This window comes from Carlito syrichta, unplaced genomic scaffold (assembly GCF_000164805.1).
Source record: "Carlito syrichta isolate Samal-C Ts95f unplaced genomic scaffold, Tarsius_syrichta-2.0.1 Scaffold308224, whole genome shotgun sequence".
Classification (NCBI taxonomy): Eukaryota; Metazoa; Chordata; class Mammalia; order Primates; family Tarsiidae; genus Carlito; species Carlito syrichta.
The window spans coordinates 184,763-201,613 of record NW_007252320.1 but is presented as its reverse complement, the minus strand read 5'-3'; the positions used below and the strand labels follow the sequence as shown (position 1 = coordinate 201,613).

The 16,851-nt window shown below is 40.3% G+C and overlaps 1 protein-coding gene across 1 annotated transcript in view; it reads left to right on the top strand.

Moving 5' to 3' along the window:
- Positions 1 to 16,851, top strand: part of OLAH (oleoyl-ACP hydrolase) — a 36,318-nt gene that overhangs the window by 2,927 nt on the left and 16,540 nt on the right. Inside the window, exon 2 of the mRNA XM_008065310.1 lies at positions 1,923 to 2,053. Within this exon, the coding sequence (XP_008063501.1) occupies positions 1,923 to 2,053 (131 nt within the window). The remainder of the gene's footprint in view (positions 1 to 1,922; positions 2,054 to 16,851) is intronic.

Here is a 16,851-nt window from a genome sequence, read left to right as displayed (position 1 = left end):
GCCTTCCAAGTAGCTGGAACTACAGGCATGCGCTACCATGCCCGGCTAATTTTTGATTTACTGTAGAAATGAGGTCTCGCCAAGTTGCCCAGGTGGGTCTTGAACCCGTATTTATTTTTGAGTTGGAGTCTTCACTCTTGTCACCCAGGCTGGAGGAATGTAGTGGCACGTTCACGACCACTGCAGCCTTGACCTGCTGGACTTAGGCCTTCTGCCTCAACCTTCCAAGTCGTTGGAATTACAGACTCACACCACCATGCCTGGCTAGTTTTTGTGGTTTATTGCAGAGATGAGGTCTCATCAACTTGCCCAGGCTGGTCTTGAACCCCCAGGCTCAGGCAATCCTCTTGCCTTGGCCTCCCAAAGTGCTGGAATTACAGGCTGAGCTGCCGTGCCCCGCCTCTCTCAATTTTTTTATTATGAAGAATAAAGTCTTATTTAGAGAATAGAAGTTAACCTGAAAAGATATTAGTTGGCGTTAGCTTTGCTTTATAGGGATCAACTGGCAAAACTGATTTAAAAAAAAAACAACACAGACAGGAGAGAGGCAATCAAATTCAAACATTTGGGAAAATTACATATCTTTGTAAGGAATTTAATGATCAATTTGGAAATTATAGAAAGTATTTAAGTTGTGGAGAGCACAAATGTATATATGTAGGATGACTTTTTTAAAAAATTAAATAAAGATGGGATTTCGTTATGCTGCCCAGGCTGGTCTCGAACTCCTGACCTCAAGTAATCTTCTCACCTTGGCCTCCCAAAGCACTGAGATTGCAGGTGTGAGCTACCATGCCTGGCCAGAATGACATTAAAAAACAAACAAACAAAAAACTTTCCCTAATACTAACTGATTGGGTACTTGGATCTTGAGATAAAATTTCTAGTGACATTATATGCAGATTTTAAAATCACTGTTTAACAAACACTCAGAAAGAAGTGAAAATGATATGCTCTGAAACTTTTAGGTGACTTGAGAAGTGTCTCTGGTGATGACGAAGACACCGAGATTGAAGCTGTCCGTGAATTGTCTGGATAAAACTGTTCCCCGAATTGTGAAAACAGCAATTTCCAAATTAACATTTATGTCACTTTAAGTGTGCATATAAAATGCACTTACGAATTGTTATGTATAGATATGTGACTATTTCACCTACACCTTTAAAAGTTTATACAAGGGGGACCCCCAAAAACCTGGAACTTATTTATTAAAAACTGTGTATTTATTCTTACACGTTTAAACTTCAGTCACCTTCAAAGTACTTTCCGTTTGACGCCACACGTCTATCAAGACACTTTTTCCGCTGCTCAAAAACAGTTTTTGAACGTGTCCATTTTGATGCCTTTTAGTGCTTCTTCTATTTTTTAGTTTCACCTCTTCCACCTGGGTAAAATGTTTCCCTTTGAGGACTTCTTCATCCTGGGAAACAAAAAAAAAAAAGTTGTTAGGGGCAAGATTGGGTGAATAGGGAGGGTGGGGCTTGGGGTTCATGCAGTGTTTGATCAAAAACTGCTGAACACTCAGCATGGCATGGGCAGGTGTGTTGTCATCGTGGAAGAACCAGTCACCTGTTTGCCACGGCTGGGGACGTTTCTTCCGCAAATCGTGATGTAACCCTCTCAAAACTTCCAGATAAAAACTTTGGTTTATCTTGAAGAACAAATTCCAAGTGTACTACAAGGGGCATGCCCTCCAAAAGATAATTCCAGGGTTTTTGGGTCCCCGCTTGTATATTCAAATTGTCAACCCAGACCATACAAGTCTTTTTTGCCCTTTCTCATTGGAAAAATTGTCAGTCACTTTATATTCGAACATATACTCCTTATCATTGATAAAGGGTTCCATTAAAACACACTTAATTCAGTATGGAGAACTTAATTGAGATATGTAATGTTAAATATATTTGAATTTTTCTCCCTAGGAATGAAAAAGTTTTGAACTGCTTATATCAAAAGCCTGATGCGGTATTTAAGCTGATTTGCTTTCCTTGGGCAGGAAGTGGTTCCATGTATTTGGCTAAATGGGGTCAAAATATCTCTGATTCACTGGAAGGTATGCTACTTTTTCTCTAAATCTAAGCAATTTATAAGGTCACATATAGGAATTCGAAGCTCGGTAAAAATTTTCCTTATTGGTAGGTTGTCGTGGTCCGCGTGGTTGTCTTGAGGGTCTTGAGAGAGAGTGGCAAGAGGTTAAGACACAGACACAAAGACATAAAGAAAAGCTGGGGTCAGATGGGACACTTTCCTCTGATGGAGGAGAAGTAGCCCCGAACTAGCTCAGCACATATATTTCATAATCAAGTATAAGGGAAGTTGGAAGGGATTCAAGGTCTGTGAGGGAGTTATAATTGGATTTTGTTGTTCTCTAAAAGGCGAGTTGTTTTGTAGTTATCTTGTTGTAGTTAAGGTTTTATCTCTATTGTGTGTACCTGGCTGTGTGGGCATCTGAGACACTGTTTTGTGTAGCAGGTTGTGTCTCTCATAGTCTGTCTTTGGTTAGGATGTAGAGTTTTTAAGTGAGACCTTGCCTTCGCCTGGGGCCTGCTCCAGTGACAGTGCTCGTCTGCTCTGCACATCACACCCGCTTTTGACAGTAGGCAACTAATAATGGACATTCAAAACTGCATTTCAGTGGGGGTGATTTTTACATTTCTAAAATAAACTGCCTTTACTTTGTTATTGTCATTAAAGCTAGAAGGATCTTTTAGGAGCTGACATTCTAACACTGCATGTGTTTTTAATGCAATTATTCATATGGTTGAATCGAATCTACCATCTTGCAATTGTTTTCCATTTGTCCTATCTGTGGTTTGTTCTATTCTCCCATTTTCTGCTTTTCCCTTGAATTCACAGCGTATTTTTTAAACTGTTCAGCACGTCTCCACTATTGCCTTATTACCCATAGATTTTTTTTCCCTTTATTTCAATAGCTTTATGGGGGACAAATAGTTTGGGGTTACGTGGTTGCATTGTGTAGTGGTGAAGAAGCCTGGGCTCTAAGTGTACCCACCACTTCCACCTGTGTACACTGTACATAGGTGATTTTTCATCCCATCGTGCTTTCTCCCTCCCTTTCTGAGTCTCCAATGTCCATTACATCATTCTCTACACCTTTGCAGATTCTTAGTTCAGCTTCCACTTATAAGTGAGAACATGCAGCGTTTTTCCGTTCCTGAGTTAATTCACTTAGGACGACGTTCTCCACTTCCATCCAAGTTGCTGCAAAAGACATTACATTATTTCATTCTTTTTGATGGCTGAGTTGTATTCCATAGTGTGTGTGTATGTGTGTGTGTGTGAGATTTTTATTCTCCACTGATTGGTCGATAGGCATTTAGGTTTGATTCTAGCCATAGTTTTCCCACGTTAGTGGAAGCTGTAGGATTTACAATAGGCACTTGAATTTATCACAGTCCATCTTAAAATTAAGAACCTCACAACAGCATCCTGCCGTCTTTCCCTCTGGTCTTATTGCTGTTGTCATATATTTACTTCTATAGTACATTTTAATTATTTTTGCTTTGAATAGTTAATTTTATCTTACATTTTTTTAAATGAGAAAAACACCCTTTCCATTTATCCACGTCTATTATTTATAGCACTTTCTTCCTCTGTGTAGTCTGCATTTCTACTTGGAATCATTTTTCTTCGGCCTAAGAAAACACTTTCATAGTGCATGTCTGCTTCACTCAAAAGACTGAAATTGATTCTATTTTACCTTCACTTTTAAATTATATACCATCTCAATGGAGAATTCTAAGCTGACTTTATTCCCATCACAGATGACATTCCACTGTCCTCTGACTTTAAATTGTTTTTTATGAGAAGTCACCAATAATTATTAATGTTATATACAAGTGTTGCTTTTCCTTTGGCTGATTTTAAGACTGTCTATTACTTTTTAAAAAATTTTATAGGGCCAGGCACAGTGGTTCATGCCTGTAATCCCAGCACTTTGGGAGGCTGGTGTGGGAGGATTGCTTGAGCCCAGGAGTTTCACATCAGCCTGGGCAACATAGCAAGACCTTTATCCTACAAAAAAGTTTTAAAAGATTAGCCAGGCATGGTGGTGTGAGCCTGTAGTCCCAGCTACTTGGGAGACTGAAGGATTACCTGGGCCCAGGAGGTCAAGGCTGCAATGAGCCATGATCATGCCACTGCACTCCAACCTGGGCAACAGAGCAAGAACCCAAATCAAACAATATATATATTATGATGTGTCTTCATGTGGTTATCATGCTTGGGGTTCATTAAGTTTCTTGGATTTATGAATTAATACTTTTTATTAAATTTGGGCCGTTTTCAACAATTTCTTTCTACCCTTTTCTTCCTCTGTTTCTTGGGTCTTAAATAAACATGTTCTACCACTAGAGATCATCCCACAGGTCACTGGGACTGCTCAATTTTAAGCCCCTTCTCTCTGTGTGTTTTCATTTGAATTTATTCCCTTGTTCTGTCTTGGAGCTTCCTTATTGGTGGGTTGTAAACTTGATTTTTATTTTTGTTTCTTGCAGCATTATGAAACTAAAGAAAGCATTACACTTCATTTTAGTGATTTTCTGCTTGTTAGGATAAACTGAAGTTGTGTGAGCTGGTGCCATGAGAATAAAGCAAAGATTTGCAAAGGTAAAGCAGAAGAGTTTATCACATTTAGAACAGACTCTAAATAGGACCAGCACTAAGAGGCAGTACGGTGAGGGGACTGAGCACGAAGGGCTTTTAAAATTGTAATCAAGGAGACAGGGTTAAAAAACCTCTCAAGCAGCTGCACTCCCAAGCACTGATAACACCGGTGGTCTTGTGTCCTTGGCATTGGCAGTGCAATCAGTCCTGTCACTCCAGGGCCTTTGGCCTCCGGTGGGCTGGAGGGCAGTCACGAAAGGCTGATTCCAATGAGGTCAGCTTGGTCCTGTGTCGCTGGTAAGCAAAGACCTAGAATAGACGTGCTTGGGAGATGCAAAACAATCATTAATAACTCCCTCCATAAGCTGGCTCTGCCCTTGGCTAATGATTAAGAAGCGGGGAAGGGGAGAGACAGCTAGCAAAGGATGACAAAGCTTAAGCAATGTTAAAGCGATTGTTCTCTAGCTAAGTCATTTCATTTGACTTCACCCTTTCACTGCTTGTATTTTCTTAATCTCTTGATACGTGTTCTTTAAGAATCAGCCAGATACCTTGAGGCGAAAACATACTGTATCTTTCTTCTCTCTGGAACCCTGGCATCTTGATTTGTGGCTGCCTGTATGACAGTGTGTTCCCCTTTTTGTTTCTCTTGTCCTGTGAGAATGCAAAAAGTTCTGCTGGCTTCTTGGTTTCTTAGAAGTAGCCCTCAGCTGGAATCTAGAACTCTTGACCTGTGCCAAATAATTGATGCATCTTCACTGTGGGAAAGAGACCCAAAGAATCTCAGTCCACTTCTCTAGCATTCTCTCCTTGCCAGGCAACTCACCCACGCCTTTAAACAGATTGAGTGTGTGTGTGTGTGTGTGTGTGTGTGTGTGTGTGTGTGTGTGTGTGTGTTTTATTCTATTTTTCTATGTTTTCAATAAGAATGTTGGTCTACTGCAAGATATTTCTTAATAATCACAAGCGGAAAGCTGGTTAGGTAGGCTAATATAACAAACCATAGTGTACCAACCACCTGCCTTTTCAAATATTACTATTTGACATATTTGCTTCAGTTTTTGTTTATTTGTTTTTCTTTTATTCCTTTGGGAAAAAAGTTTCTACTTAATTTTTTATTTTAAATGCCATTTTTTTTGGAGTCAGGGTCTCACTATGTTACCCAGGCTGTAGTGCAGTCGCACAATCACAACTCACTGTAGCCTTGACCTCCTGGGCTCAGGCGATCCTTCTGTCTCAGCCTCCCAAGTAGCTGGGCCTACAGGCATGCACCACCACTTCCAGCTAATTTTTAAAATTTCTTTATCGAGATCATGTCTCTCTATGTTGCCCAGGCTGGTCTCAAATTCCTGGGCTCAAGCACTCTGCCTGCCTCAGCTTCCCAAAGTGCTGGGATTACAGGCATGAGCCACTGCCTCTGGTTCAAACACAATTTTTTAAGAATAGTTTTAGATTTACAGAAAAATTGCAGATAATACAGAGAGTTCTCACATACCCACACCCAGTTAAGTCTTCATTACTTAACAAATGTACCATGGCATGTTTGTCACAACTAAGGATCCAACATTGCTACATTATTATGAACTAAACTCCACCGCTTGTTCAGATTTCACTAGTTTTTCCCTAATGTTCTTCTTCTATCTGTTCCAGGATACCACATGGCTTAACTGTCATACATCTCCTTAGCCTTTCTAGTCTGCGACAGTTTCTCAGACTTTCTTTGTGTTAGGTGACCTTGGCCATTTTGAGACATTTTGTAGAGTGTCTGCCCATTTGGATTTTCCTGACGTTTTTCTCATGGCTAGACTAGGATTACGGGTTTCAGGGAAGAAGACAGAGGTGAAGCGCCATTCTCACCGCTTTATTTCAGGGTACGTGGTAGTCACATGATTCTTCACAGATAATGAGAAGCTCAGTCCCCTGGCCAGGAGGTGCGTGTCAGATCTCTTCTTTCTTATTCTACTCTTTGGAAGCAAGTCACCCAAGGCAGAGGGACTAGGCCCACAGGCCTAGATTTTATCACCCAGGTGTCCAAATTGCAGCCACCTTGGTCCACTTTCGAAAGGTATTTATTTATTTTTGAGTCGGGGTCTCACTCTGTCACCCGGGCTGAAATGCAGTGGCACGATCACAGCTCACCACAGCTCTGACCTCCTGGGCTCAGGCAATCCTCCCACCTCAGCCTCCCAAAGTGCTGGGATGACAGATGTGAGCCACTGTGCCTGGCCCACTTTAAAACATTTTTCTTTCAGATTTTCTTTTTTCTGACAATATCCTTAAGAGACACACCTATTATCTTTATGAAGTCAATAAACGTATCTTTTTTTTAGTCTTAGAATCACAAGGAAATTGGTTCTTGATTGGATAAAGTTCATCTGCTAGTACAAAGGTTAGCTATTTTTTTCTTTTGAACACTGATTATATAGTTAATGATTTTATGAAATTAGTGTTAATTTTTTTGTACAATGCTATTATGGGGATATATAAAAATGCATATTGAAATATTTATGGATACAATTATAGGATACAAATAGTCTAGTTGGTGTGCATAGATGAGACAAGTTTACAGAGTAATAATTATTGAAGCTAGGCATTGGATATGCTGGGTGAGGTTCATGGTACTATTATTTACTAAAATTTTCCTCCACACAATCAATCTCTCCTCCTTACACTTTTCCTGATAACCCCCTTAGTCACTCATTCTCACCTTTTAGGGAGTATATATTTACTGTCTCCACATCCTCCTCCTGGTTACTTATCAGTGATACGTGCCCAGTGCTACCTTTGGTCTTGCTGAAGTCACTTTCTACCTTTTGAGCTGCAAGATGGAAGGCCGTTCTCTGGCTGTGGTCAGTTTTATTCACATCTGCTTCTGCCTTCAGAAGAGCATCTGCACAACCCAGTCTGTCAGTCAACACACAGTACATAAGTGGCATTCTCCCAAATTGATCCTCTTTGTCTTTAAGAGCAGAGTTTCCTATGATGGGCCTCTGAAGAGCACCCTTATCTCGTTAACAGCAGCGACATGAACTTGTGATGCAAATGAGAAACCAGTAAAGAGCAAGTTTCCTGACTTGTTCATAGTCTTATTAACAACTGGAGCGTCCCTCACCTCTTCCAGGACTGATGTCCCAGGGCAGCTCCAGAAGGCACAACCCAGACTGGGCTGCCCCTCCTGCCAGGTCAGGACACTATCCCTGGCAGGGTCAGACCCCGCCGTGCTGAAGCTTCAGCTAATTTTTTTCTGAACAGGGCCCACCCATCTGTAAATATTTTCAGATTCATGAGACATCCAGGCCTTGCAACTATTCGGTTTTGTCGTTGTCTCGCAAAATCCGACAGAAAATGAGCATGGCTGTGTCCCAATAAAACTTTATTTGCAAAATCAGGCAGCAGCTAGCTTTGACCAGTGGGCCGTCGTTGATGATTCCACAGGGAGACTCATAATTTCAACGTATTGTAAATTCCTGCATCCATAGGAAGGCTTGGGTATTGGAGGTAGATTGCTAATGTATATGCCTCCTTGATGTCTTGATATTGTTGTTTTACTATTGTCATGCTTCATGTTTTGTTATCAAGTAGTCTAATACTGTCCTGATTGGTTTCCTTATAAATGACTTGGTGATTTGTCTGGAGGGTTTTTCCCCCACAATCTTCAAATTTTAACAAGTTGTATTTTTTATTTTGAGGTGCATGTGTGTGTGTATGTGTGTGTGTGTGTGTGTGTGTGTGTGTGTGTGTGTGTGTGTGTGTGTGTACTCTGTCCCCCAGACTGGAAGGCAGGGATGTGATCATAGTTCACTGCAACCTTGAACTCCAGGGCTCAAGAATCCTTCTTCCTCAGTCTCTCAAGTAGCTGGGACTACAGCTATATGCTATCACACCTGGCTGATTTATTTTTTATTTTTTGTAGAGACTGGGTCTCACTGTGTTGCCCAGGCTGTTCTCAAACTCCTGGCCTCAAGCAATCCTCCCACCTCAGCCCCCCAGAGTGCTGGGATTACAGGCGTGAGCCACCATACCTGGCCCAAATTCTAATATTTTCACTCGACTACTATAGGCCAGTTTTCTTAAGCATATGACGAGGTCTTTCAATATGTAGTTTTCTAACTTAATTTATTTCAGGTTTGCATGAATCAGAGTTTCAAATATTAGTTCTTTTCCAGAATTTTATTTTTTTCGGCTTGAGAGTCTTCCTTTGTTTCTATGCCAGAACTTTATCTGCCTTCTATGCCTGTTATTGTTCCGCTGGGTCTTGTTTCTGTTTCCTTTCCCAGCTGTTATTCCTGTCCTCTGTATCCTTTTAAATACAGTACTTTACATCCATTATGTAGTGAACAGTTCTGTTTTGATTATTTTTCTCTTTTATTCAACTTCTTTCCAGTATTCTGTCAGCTCTTTCTGCAATTGTTTATCTATTTCTCTGCAGAATTTTAAATTTCTGAGTTGTAGTGTTCTTTCTACCATTTCTTTTTTGATTTAATGTCATCCGAGTTGAAGTGTTGTGCTGTTTACTTCTGCTCTGTGATTTTAACAAGTATTTTCAAGATGGGTGCAGTGGCTCACACCTGTAATCCCAGCACTTTGGGAAGCTGAAGCGAGAGGAATGCTTGAGCCCAGGAGTTCAAGATCAGCCTGGCAACACTTCATCTCTACAAAAAGCAAGACTTCATCTCTACAAAAATCAAAAAACTAGCCAGGCGTGGTGGTGCGTGCCTGTAGTCCCAGCTAGTCGGGAGGTTGAGGTGGAAGGATTGCCTGGGTCCAGCAGGTTGAAATGGTGGTGAGCCATGACGGTGCCAATGCACTCTAGCCAGGGTGATGGAGCGAGACCCTGGCTCAAAAAAATACAATGAAACAAAACACAACAGTAAAACAAATATTTTCATTCACTAAAAAAGTTTGATTTATACTTTCTGTATTCTGTGTGTTAAGTATATTTCTGTTTGTGATGAAGTGTGTTGGATTATCCCGACTAGCAAGAATAGGTCCCACTACTGGGGATAAAGGAGGGGCGGGGTGTTGGATCCTTACTCACTTTTTTAGTTCAAGAGTGCCCTCTTCTGTTGATACAGTGAAGTGCAGTTTTTAAAAAGCTAAATGGCCCTGGGTTTGTGTGGGTGTTCTGTTTTCTTCTGAACCTTTGATGTTTTCATGTTTCTGTAGCAATCTTTTCTTCAGCCCGTTTCTTTTTTATTTTTGCCATCAGACCTCCTACAGACATCTTTCCTTCCCAAGGTGCCTTTCCCTCCCTGTACAAGTTACTTTCCTGACTCTGTGTCTCTCTGTCCTCAAGGTGACCAATCCCTTCCTTTCTATGCTCTGGTAGACAGTATTCCATCAGGCCTATAACAAAATAATCCATCCATTGGAAGAAGAAAGCCCTGAATACCTGTATAAGTATAATTGTTGACGTTATTGGAAGTACTTTTATATGAAGTGTTTAATTAACAGCTGATATTCAATACAGACAATTAAAGGCTGCTTCTTTAAACATTTATTTTTTTGTTTTTTTGTTTTTTGAGTCAGAGTCTCTCTCTGTTGCCCAGGCCAGAGTGCAGAGGCACAATCACAGCTATGTTGCCTCAACCTGCCAGGGTTCAGGTGATCCTTCCGCCTCAGCCTTACAAGTAGCTGAAACTATGGGTGTACATCACCACGCTCAGCTAGTTTTTTTGTTTTGTTTTGTTTTTATTTATTGTGGAGACGAGGTCTCACCAAGTTGCCCAGGCTGGTCTTGAACCCCTGGACTCAGGCAATCCTCTTGCCCGGGTCTCCCAAGATGCTGGGATTGCAGGCGTGAACCACCACACCTGGCCTAAACATATTTTAAAAGAGCTTATATATAAAAATATCTAGTACAAACTTAATGACCTCCACTGCTCCCATTAAAGAATAAAACAGAACCAATGTAATTCAAGTCCCCACGCACCTCCTTTCTAGTGGCACCCACTTTCTCCTCTGTTGATTGTCTCAAACATTTTTTATTATTACCGTTATTATCATTATTACTATTATTATTATTTTGTAGAGATGGGGGTCTTGCTTTGTTGCCCAGGCTGGTCTCAGACTTCTGGGCTCAAGCAATCCTCTCGCCTCGGCCTCCCAGAGTGCTGGGATGATAGGCATGAGCCACTGTGTCCGACCTGATTTTCTCAAACGTTGGCCTGAGCAAGACATAGCATAATTTCACATGTTTCTAATTTTATATAAATGTACCATATTGTAAAACATGATTCCGAAACTTGCTTTTTTCTCAGTTTATTATTTTGCGATTCATCCCATGGATATGTATATCCCTACTTCGTTGATTTTTAACTATTGCATAATATTCCTTTGTGTGACTATAGCACAACTTATGTATCTATTCTCTTTTGTATGGGCATAAGACCATTTCCTTCCTCTCTCTCTCTCTCTCTCTCTCTCTCTCTCTCTCTCTCTCTCTCGCTATTACTATAAACAGTGTTTCTACGTGCAGTCCTCTAAATGTCTTCCTGCACACATGTACAAAAGAGTCTCCAGCTGGCAATGGCATTTCTGGGTGGTGGGATATGAACACCTTCAACTACATGAAATATTGTCAAGTTGTTCTTCTATAACAAGGAAGCATGGATTTAAAAAAAAAGAAAAAGAAAAACATTGTTCTCCAAAGGAATGATAATGATGATACTACCAAAACAGTACATGATCAATGTTATTGCTTGTCTCTTTGACAATATCGTTCCAGTTTTTTGCCACTCTGCATGAAGTTGTTCTGACTTTACAAGCTTCTTTTTCTTTTTTCTTTTTTTGAGCTGGAGTCTCACTATTATTGCCCAGGCTGGAGTGCCACCACAGTCTCAACCTGCTGGGCTCAGGTGATCCTTCCGCCTCAGCCTTCCAAGTAGCTGGAACTACAGACGCACACCACCACGTCTGGCTAATTTTTGTGATTTATTATAGAGACAAGGTCTCGCCGAGTTATCCGGGCTTGTCTCAAACCCCCAGGCTCAGGCAGTCCTCTCTCCTTGGCCTCCCAATGTGCTGGGATCGCAAGCTGAGCCACCACGCCTGGCCTCCTAAGAGCTTCTTATTGTATCGTATGTCCACTTCTCCAGTTGATGGTTTGTCTTTTTTTTTTACTGACATGAAGAAATTCTTCATCTATTCTGTTCTCTCCCTCTCTCTCTCTCTTTCTTTTTTTGAGTTGGGGCTTCACTCTGTCACCCAGGCTGGAGTGCAGTGGATCACAGCTCACCATAGCCCCCACCTCCTGGGTTTAGGTAATCCTTCAGCCCCAGCTTCCTGAATAGCTGGAACTATAGGCATGTAGCACCTGGCCTGGATAATTTATTTTATTTTTTTAGAGAAGAGGTTTCGCTGTGTTGTACAGGCTGGTCTTGAACTCCTGGGCTCAAGCGATCCTCTCACTTCATCCGCCCAAAGTGCTGGGATCATGGGTGTAAGCCACCATGCCAGTCCCATATATTCTGGATTGTGAATTTTTGTGGTTTTGGGGTTGAAAATATCTTCTCCACGTTTTCCTCCTTAATATCGTCTTTTGACTCACAGGAGTCTAAAATTTTTATATAGTCAAACTAATCACTCTTAAAGTTTGTGCTTTTATTTTATTTTTTTGGCAATGATGAATTATTTTATTTATTAATGTTTATAATTTATTATTCAGTAAAATTATAACAGTTGGATAATCAGTAAAATAACAGTTTTGTCACGACTCTTTCATTTTTATCTTACTTTTCGTGTTACGTGTGTTCAAAAGATTAATTAAATAGCAATTAAGTAACATGCTTAAATATTATTTATAATCTTTCTAGACCACTTTTATTGCCAAAAATGAGCTACTTAGAGGAACTTTTTTTAGCATGTAAGCATAAATTAAAAGCTAAAAATTAATGTTTAACTTTACAGATGTGTGAGGAGAAAAGCTTTAAAATTATAACAGTATCTATGATAAATCATCATAACTAGAAATACAAATAGCATGGAAAAATTTAAGTATGTGAAAGCACAATTTGATCTTACCAGTGAAACTGAAAACCGTAGAATATATGAGTATTTCTGAGATAAATTATTTTAATGGTGACTCTACAAGGGCTAAAATTTTTAAAAATATGCACTGTCATTATGATTACTAAATGACTGCCAAACATCACTATTTGCAAATGACGAATTTTTTTTTCTTATGATGTTGTGGGGTACAGTTAAGGGTTAGGTATACAATTACGTTTCATTCAGCCACCCTGTTGATATGAGGTGTTTCCCCATTCCCAGACAGATATTTGCTACTGTTAATCCCATCTCACCCTCATAGTTTCCCAGTACCATCATTCATTTTCTTATAGTATTGCATTGGATGCTCAAGGTCCATTATATGAGTGAGAACATGTGATACTCAGATCTTTGTTTCTGTAAGTGGTCACTCCGTATTATAGACTCTAGTTCCATCCAGGTTGCTGCGAAATTCATGATTTTGTCTTTTTTATGGCTGCGTAGTATTCCATCGTGTATATGTACCACTTTTTTTTAATCCAGTCCTCTTTTGATGGGCAGCATGGTTGGTTCCAGGTTCTTGCTATTGTGAACAACGCTGTGATAAACATACGAGTGCAGGTATCTTTTTTATAGAGTGATTTGAGTTCTCCAGGATATATTCCCAGTAGGGGGATTGCGGGGTCATACGGGAGGTTGGTATTTAGAGCTTTTAGGAATCGCCACACTGCTTTCCACAGAGGTTGCACTAGTTTACACTCCCACCAACAGTGTAGAAGTGTTTCCTTTTCGCCACACCCTCTCCAGCAGCTGTTATTTTTTGAGTTGTTGATAATTGCCATTCTGACTGGAGTTAGGTGGTATCTCAGTGTGGTTTTGATTTGCATCTCCCTGATGATTAGTGAGGTTGAACATTTCTTCATGTGTCTGTTGGCTGCTCGGATGTCTTCCTTTGTGAAGTGTCTGTTCATATCTTTTGCCCATTTTATAATGGGGTTGTTTGTTATTTTCTTTTCAGCACGTTTGAGTTCCTTGTAGATCCAGGATGTTAAGCCTTTGTCAGACCTGGTGTTGGCAAATACTTTTTCCCAGTCTGTAGGCTGTCTTCCTGCTCTCTTGATGGTTTCTTTGACTTTGCAGAAGCTTGTCAGTTTAATAAGGTCCCACTTGTCTATCTTCTCTCTTACAACCTGTGGGTTTCGGGTTTTGTTCAGGAATTGGATGCCGGTTCCAATTTCCATGAGAGTATTTCCTTCACTTTCTAAGGTTCTTATGGTTTGAGGTTTTACATTTAGGTCTCTGATCCATTTGTAGTTAACCTTTGTGCAGGGATAGATAGGGGTCCTGTTTCAATCTTCTGCATGTGGTCAGTCAGTTTTCCCAGCAGCATAAAAATATGGAACGCGTCACGAATTTGTGAGTCATCCTTGCACAGGAGCCATGCTAATCTTCTCTGCATCGTTCCAATTTTTAGTATATGTGCTACCGAAGCAAGCACAGTTTGTGCTTTTAATGGCTTGTTTTAAAAGATATACCCTTACCTAAATCACAAAGTTATTTGCCTGTGTTTTCTTCTATTACGTCTAAAGTAGTTTTTGTCATACTTGAGCTAGATTTGGGTTTATATATGGTCTGAGGAAGGTATTTAAATTTATTTACACCACATGAATAGCCAATTGACTAAGCAACATTTACAGAGACAGCTATATGTCATCCTACTCATTTTAAATGTCATCTCAGGCTGGGTGTAGTGGCTCAATCCTGTAATCCCAGCACTTTGGGAGGCTGAGGCTAGGGGACTGCCTGACCCCACAGGTTCGAGACCAACCTGGGCAACATGGTGAGACCTCGTCTCTACAATAAATAAAAAAATTAGTGTGGTAGCGCATGCCTGTAGTTCCGGCGACTTGGAAGGTTGAGGTGAAAGGATAGCCAGAGCCCAGCAGGTCAATGCTGGGGTGGCCATGAGCATGCCACTGCACTCCAGCCTGGGCAACGAAGTGAGACTCTAAAAATACAACAATAACAAAAAAAAACCCTCAGATATAAATTATAAATTGAGGCTCTGCGTGAATTCAGTCTGGCTTTCCTATTCTATTCCATTTGGTCTATTTGTCTTCTGTCTATACCAGGACCACACTATATCTATTATAAATGCATGGCAGTCTCAAAAAATTGGAATTTTTTCCCCCTGGTGCCTTCATGGAAAAATGACTGGATATGTGTGGGTCTATTTCTGGATTTTCTTTTCTTTTTTTATTTTAAAGATATGGGGTACAATTCAGGGTTAGGTATACAAATGTTCATTGTGCGTGTACCCTTGTTGATCAGGTATGCCCCTCCCTCCCCTAGGTCTGGATTTTCTATTCCACTGATTTATTTGGCTATTTTCACTCCAGTAGTGCACTGTCTTGATTACAGTGGCCTTCTAATAAGCCTCGGAAATCAGACAGCATAAGTTCTCCAACTTTATTTTCTTTTGAATCTTGTTTTGGGTAGATTTTATAATCTTGCATTTCCATGTAATTTTTAAAAGCAGCTTCTCAATTTTCTGGGATTTTGTTTGGAACTGCAATGAAGTCATAGATCACTTTTGGGAAACTGACATTGTAAAAGCAGTCAGGTGATACATACCTGTAATAAATTTCTCCAGTTTTTAAAGCGTTCTTTCGTTTCAACAATATTTTGTCATTTTTAGGATATACACTGAGTGCATATTTTATTACATTTATCCCTAAGAAGTTCGTATGTACTCTTGTATAGCTTTTAAAATTTCAATTTTCAGTTGTTCCTTGCTAGTATGCAGAGACATTAGTTTTGTGGATTGATCTTGTGACATCTGCCTTTGCCTAACTGACTTATTAAGTTCTATTAACTTTTTTATATAGATTGCTTAGAATTTTCTACACAGGTGATCACATTCTTCTACAAATAGTTTTATTTCTTCCCTGCTAATTTGGATACCTTGCATTTCTTTTTTCTTTTTTAATCTCATTGTACCTCCGGCACAGAATTTAATAGAAATGTTGAGAGGAGACATCCTTGCTTATGTTCTCTTCTTAGAGGAAAAACAGTCAATCGTTTGTCATTAATACGGTACTAGCTCTAGGGTTGTATAAATGCCATTTGTCAGGTTGAAGAAGTTCTCTTGTATTGCTAAGTTGCCGAAAGTTTTAAACTACGAGTGAGTAGTGAATTTTGTGAAATGCTTTTTCTGCATCTATCCTTGATAAGCCTGACTTAGTCATGATGTATTATCCTTTTTATATATTATTGGATTCGACTTGCTAATAATTTGTTCAGGATTTCTGAGTCTAGGTTCATGCGTGATAATGGATTATGGTTTTATTTATTTATTTATTTGAATTGGAGTCTTACTCTGTCGCCCAGGTTGGAATGCAGTGGCACACTCACAGCCACCCCAGCATTGACCTGCTGGGCTCTGGCGATCCTTTTGCCTCAGCCTTCCAAGTAGCCGGAACTACAGGTGCACGCTACCACACCTTGCTAATTTGTTGCTTTATTGTAGAGAAGAGGTCTTACCATGTTGCCCAGGCTGATCTCGAACCCATGGGCTCTGGCAATCCTCTTGACTCTGCCTCCCAAAGTGCTGGGATTACAGGCTTGAGCCACCACGCCCGGTTTGTTATTTTTAATGAAGAAACTTACAAGAGTGTTATTCTATTTCCCCCTCCTGACCTTTGTGCTACTTTTGTAATACGTTTCTCTACCTATCGGTTTTATGTATAGCAGCCTAGTGTCTTTCAAAGTGATTTTAAATTGATAAAAACAACCTTTTATATTTACCTACATGATTTTCTGTGTCTGGCTGGATCCAAATTTCCATCTGGCATTCTTTTTATTCTGCCTGAAAAAGTTCCTTTAATTTTTATTTTACTGCAAGTCTGTGGCACTGAATTCTCTCAGGTTTTGTGTGTCTAGAAAGCTTTAACTGCTGGGTGCGGTGGCTCAAGCCTGTAATCCCAGCACTTTTGGGGGGGCCAAGGCGAGATGATTGCCTTAGTCTGTGGATTCGAGACTAGCCCGGGTAACTTGGTGAGCCTTTGTCTCAACAATAAATCACAAAAATTAGCCGGGCGTGGTGGCGTGTATCTGTAGTTCCAGGTACTTGCAAGGCTGAGGCTGAAGGATCGCCTAAGCCCAGCAGGTTGAGGCTGCAGTGGTAGTGAGTGTGCCACTGTACTCCATCCTGGGCGACTGAGTGAGACTCCAACT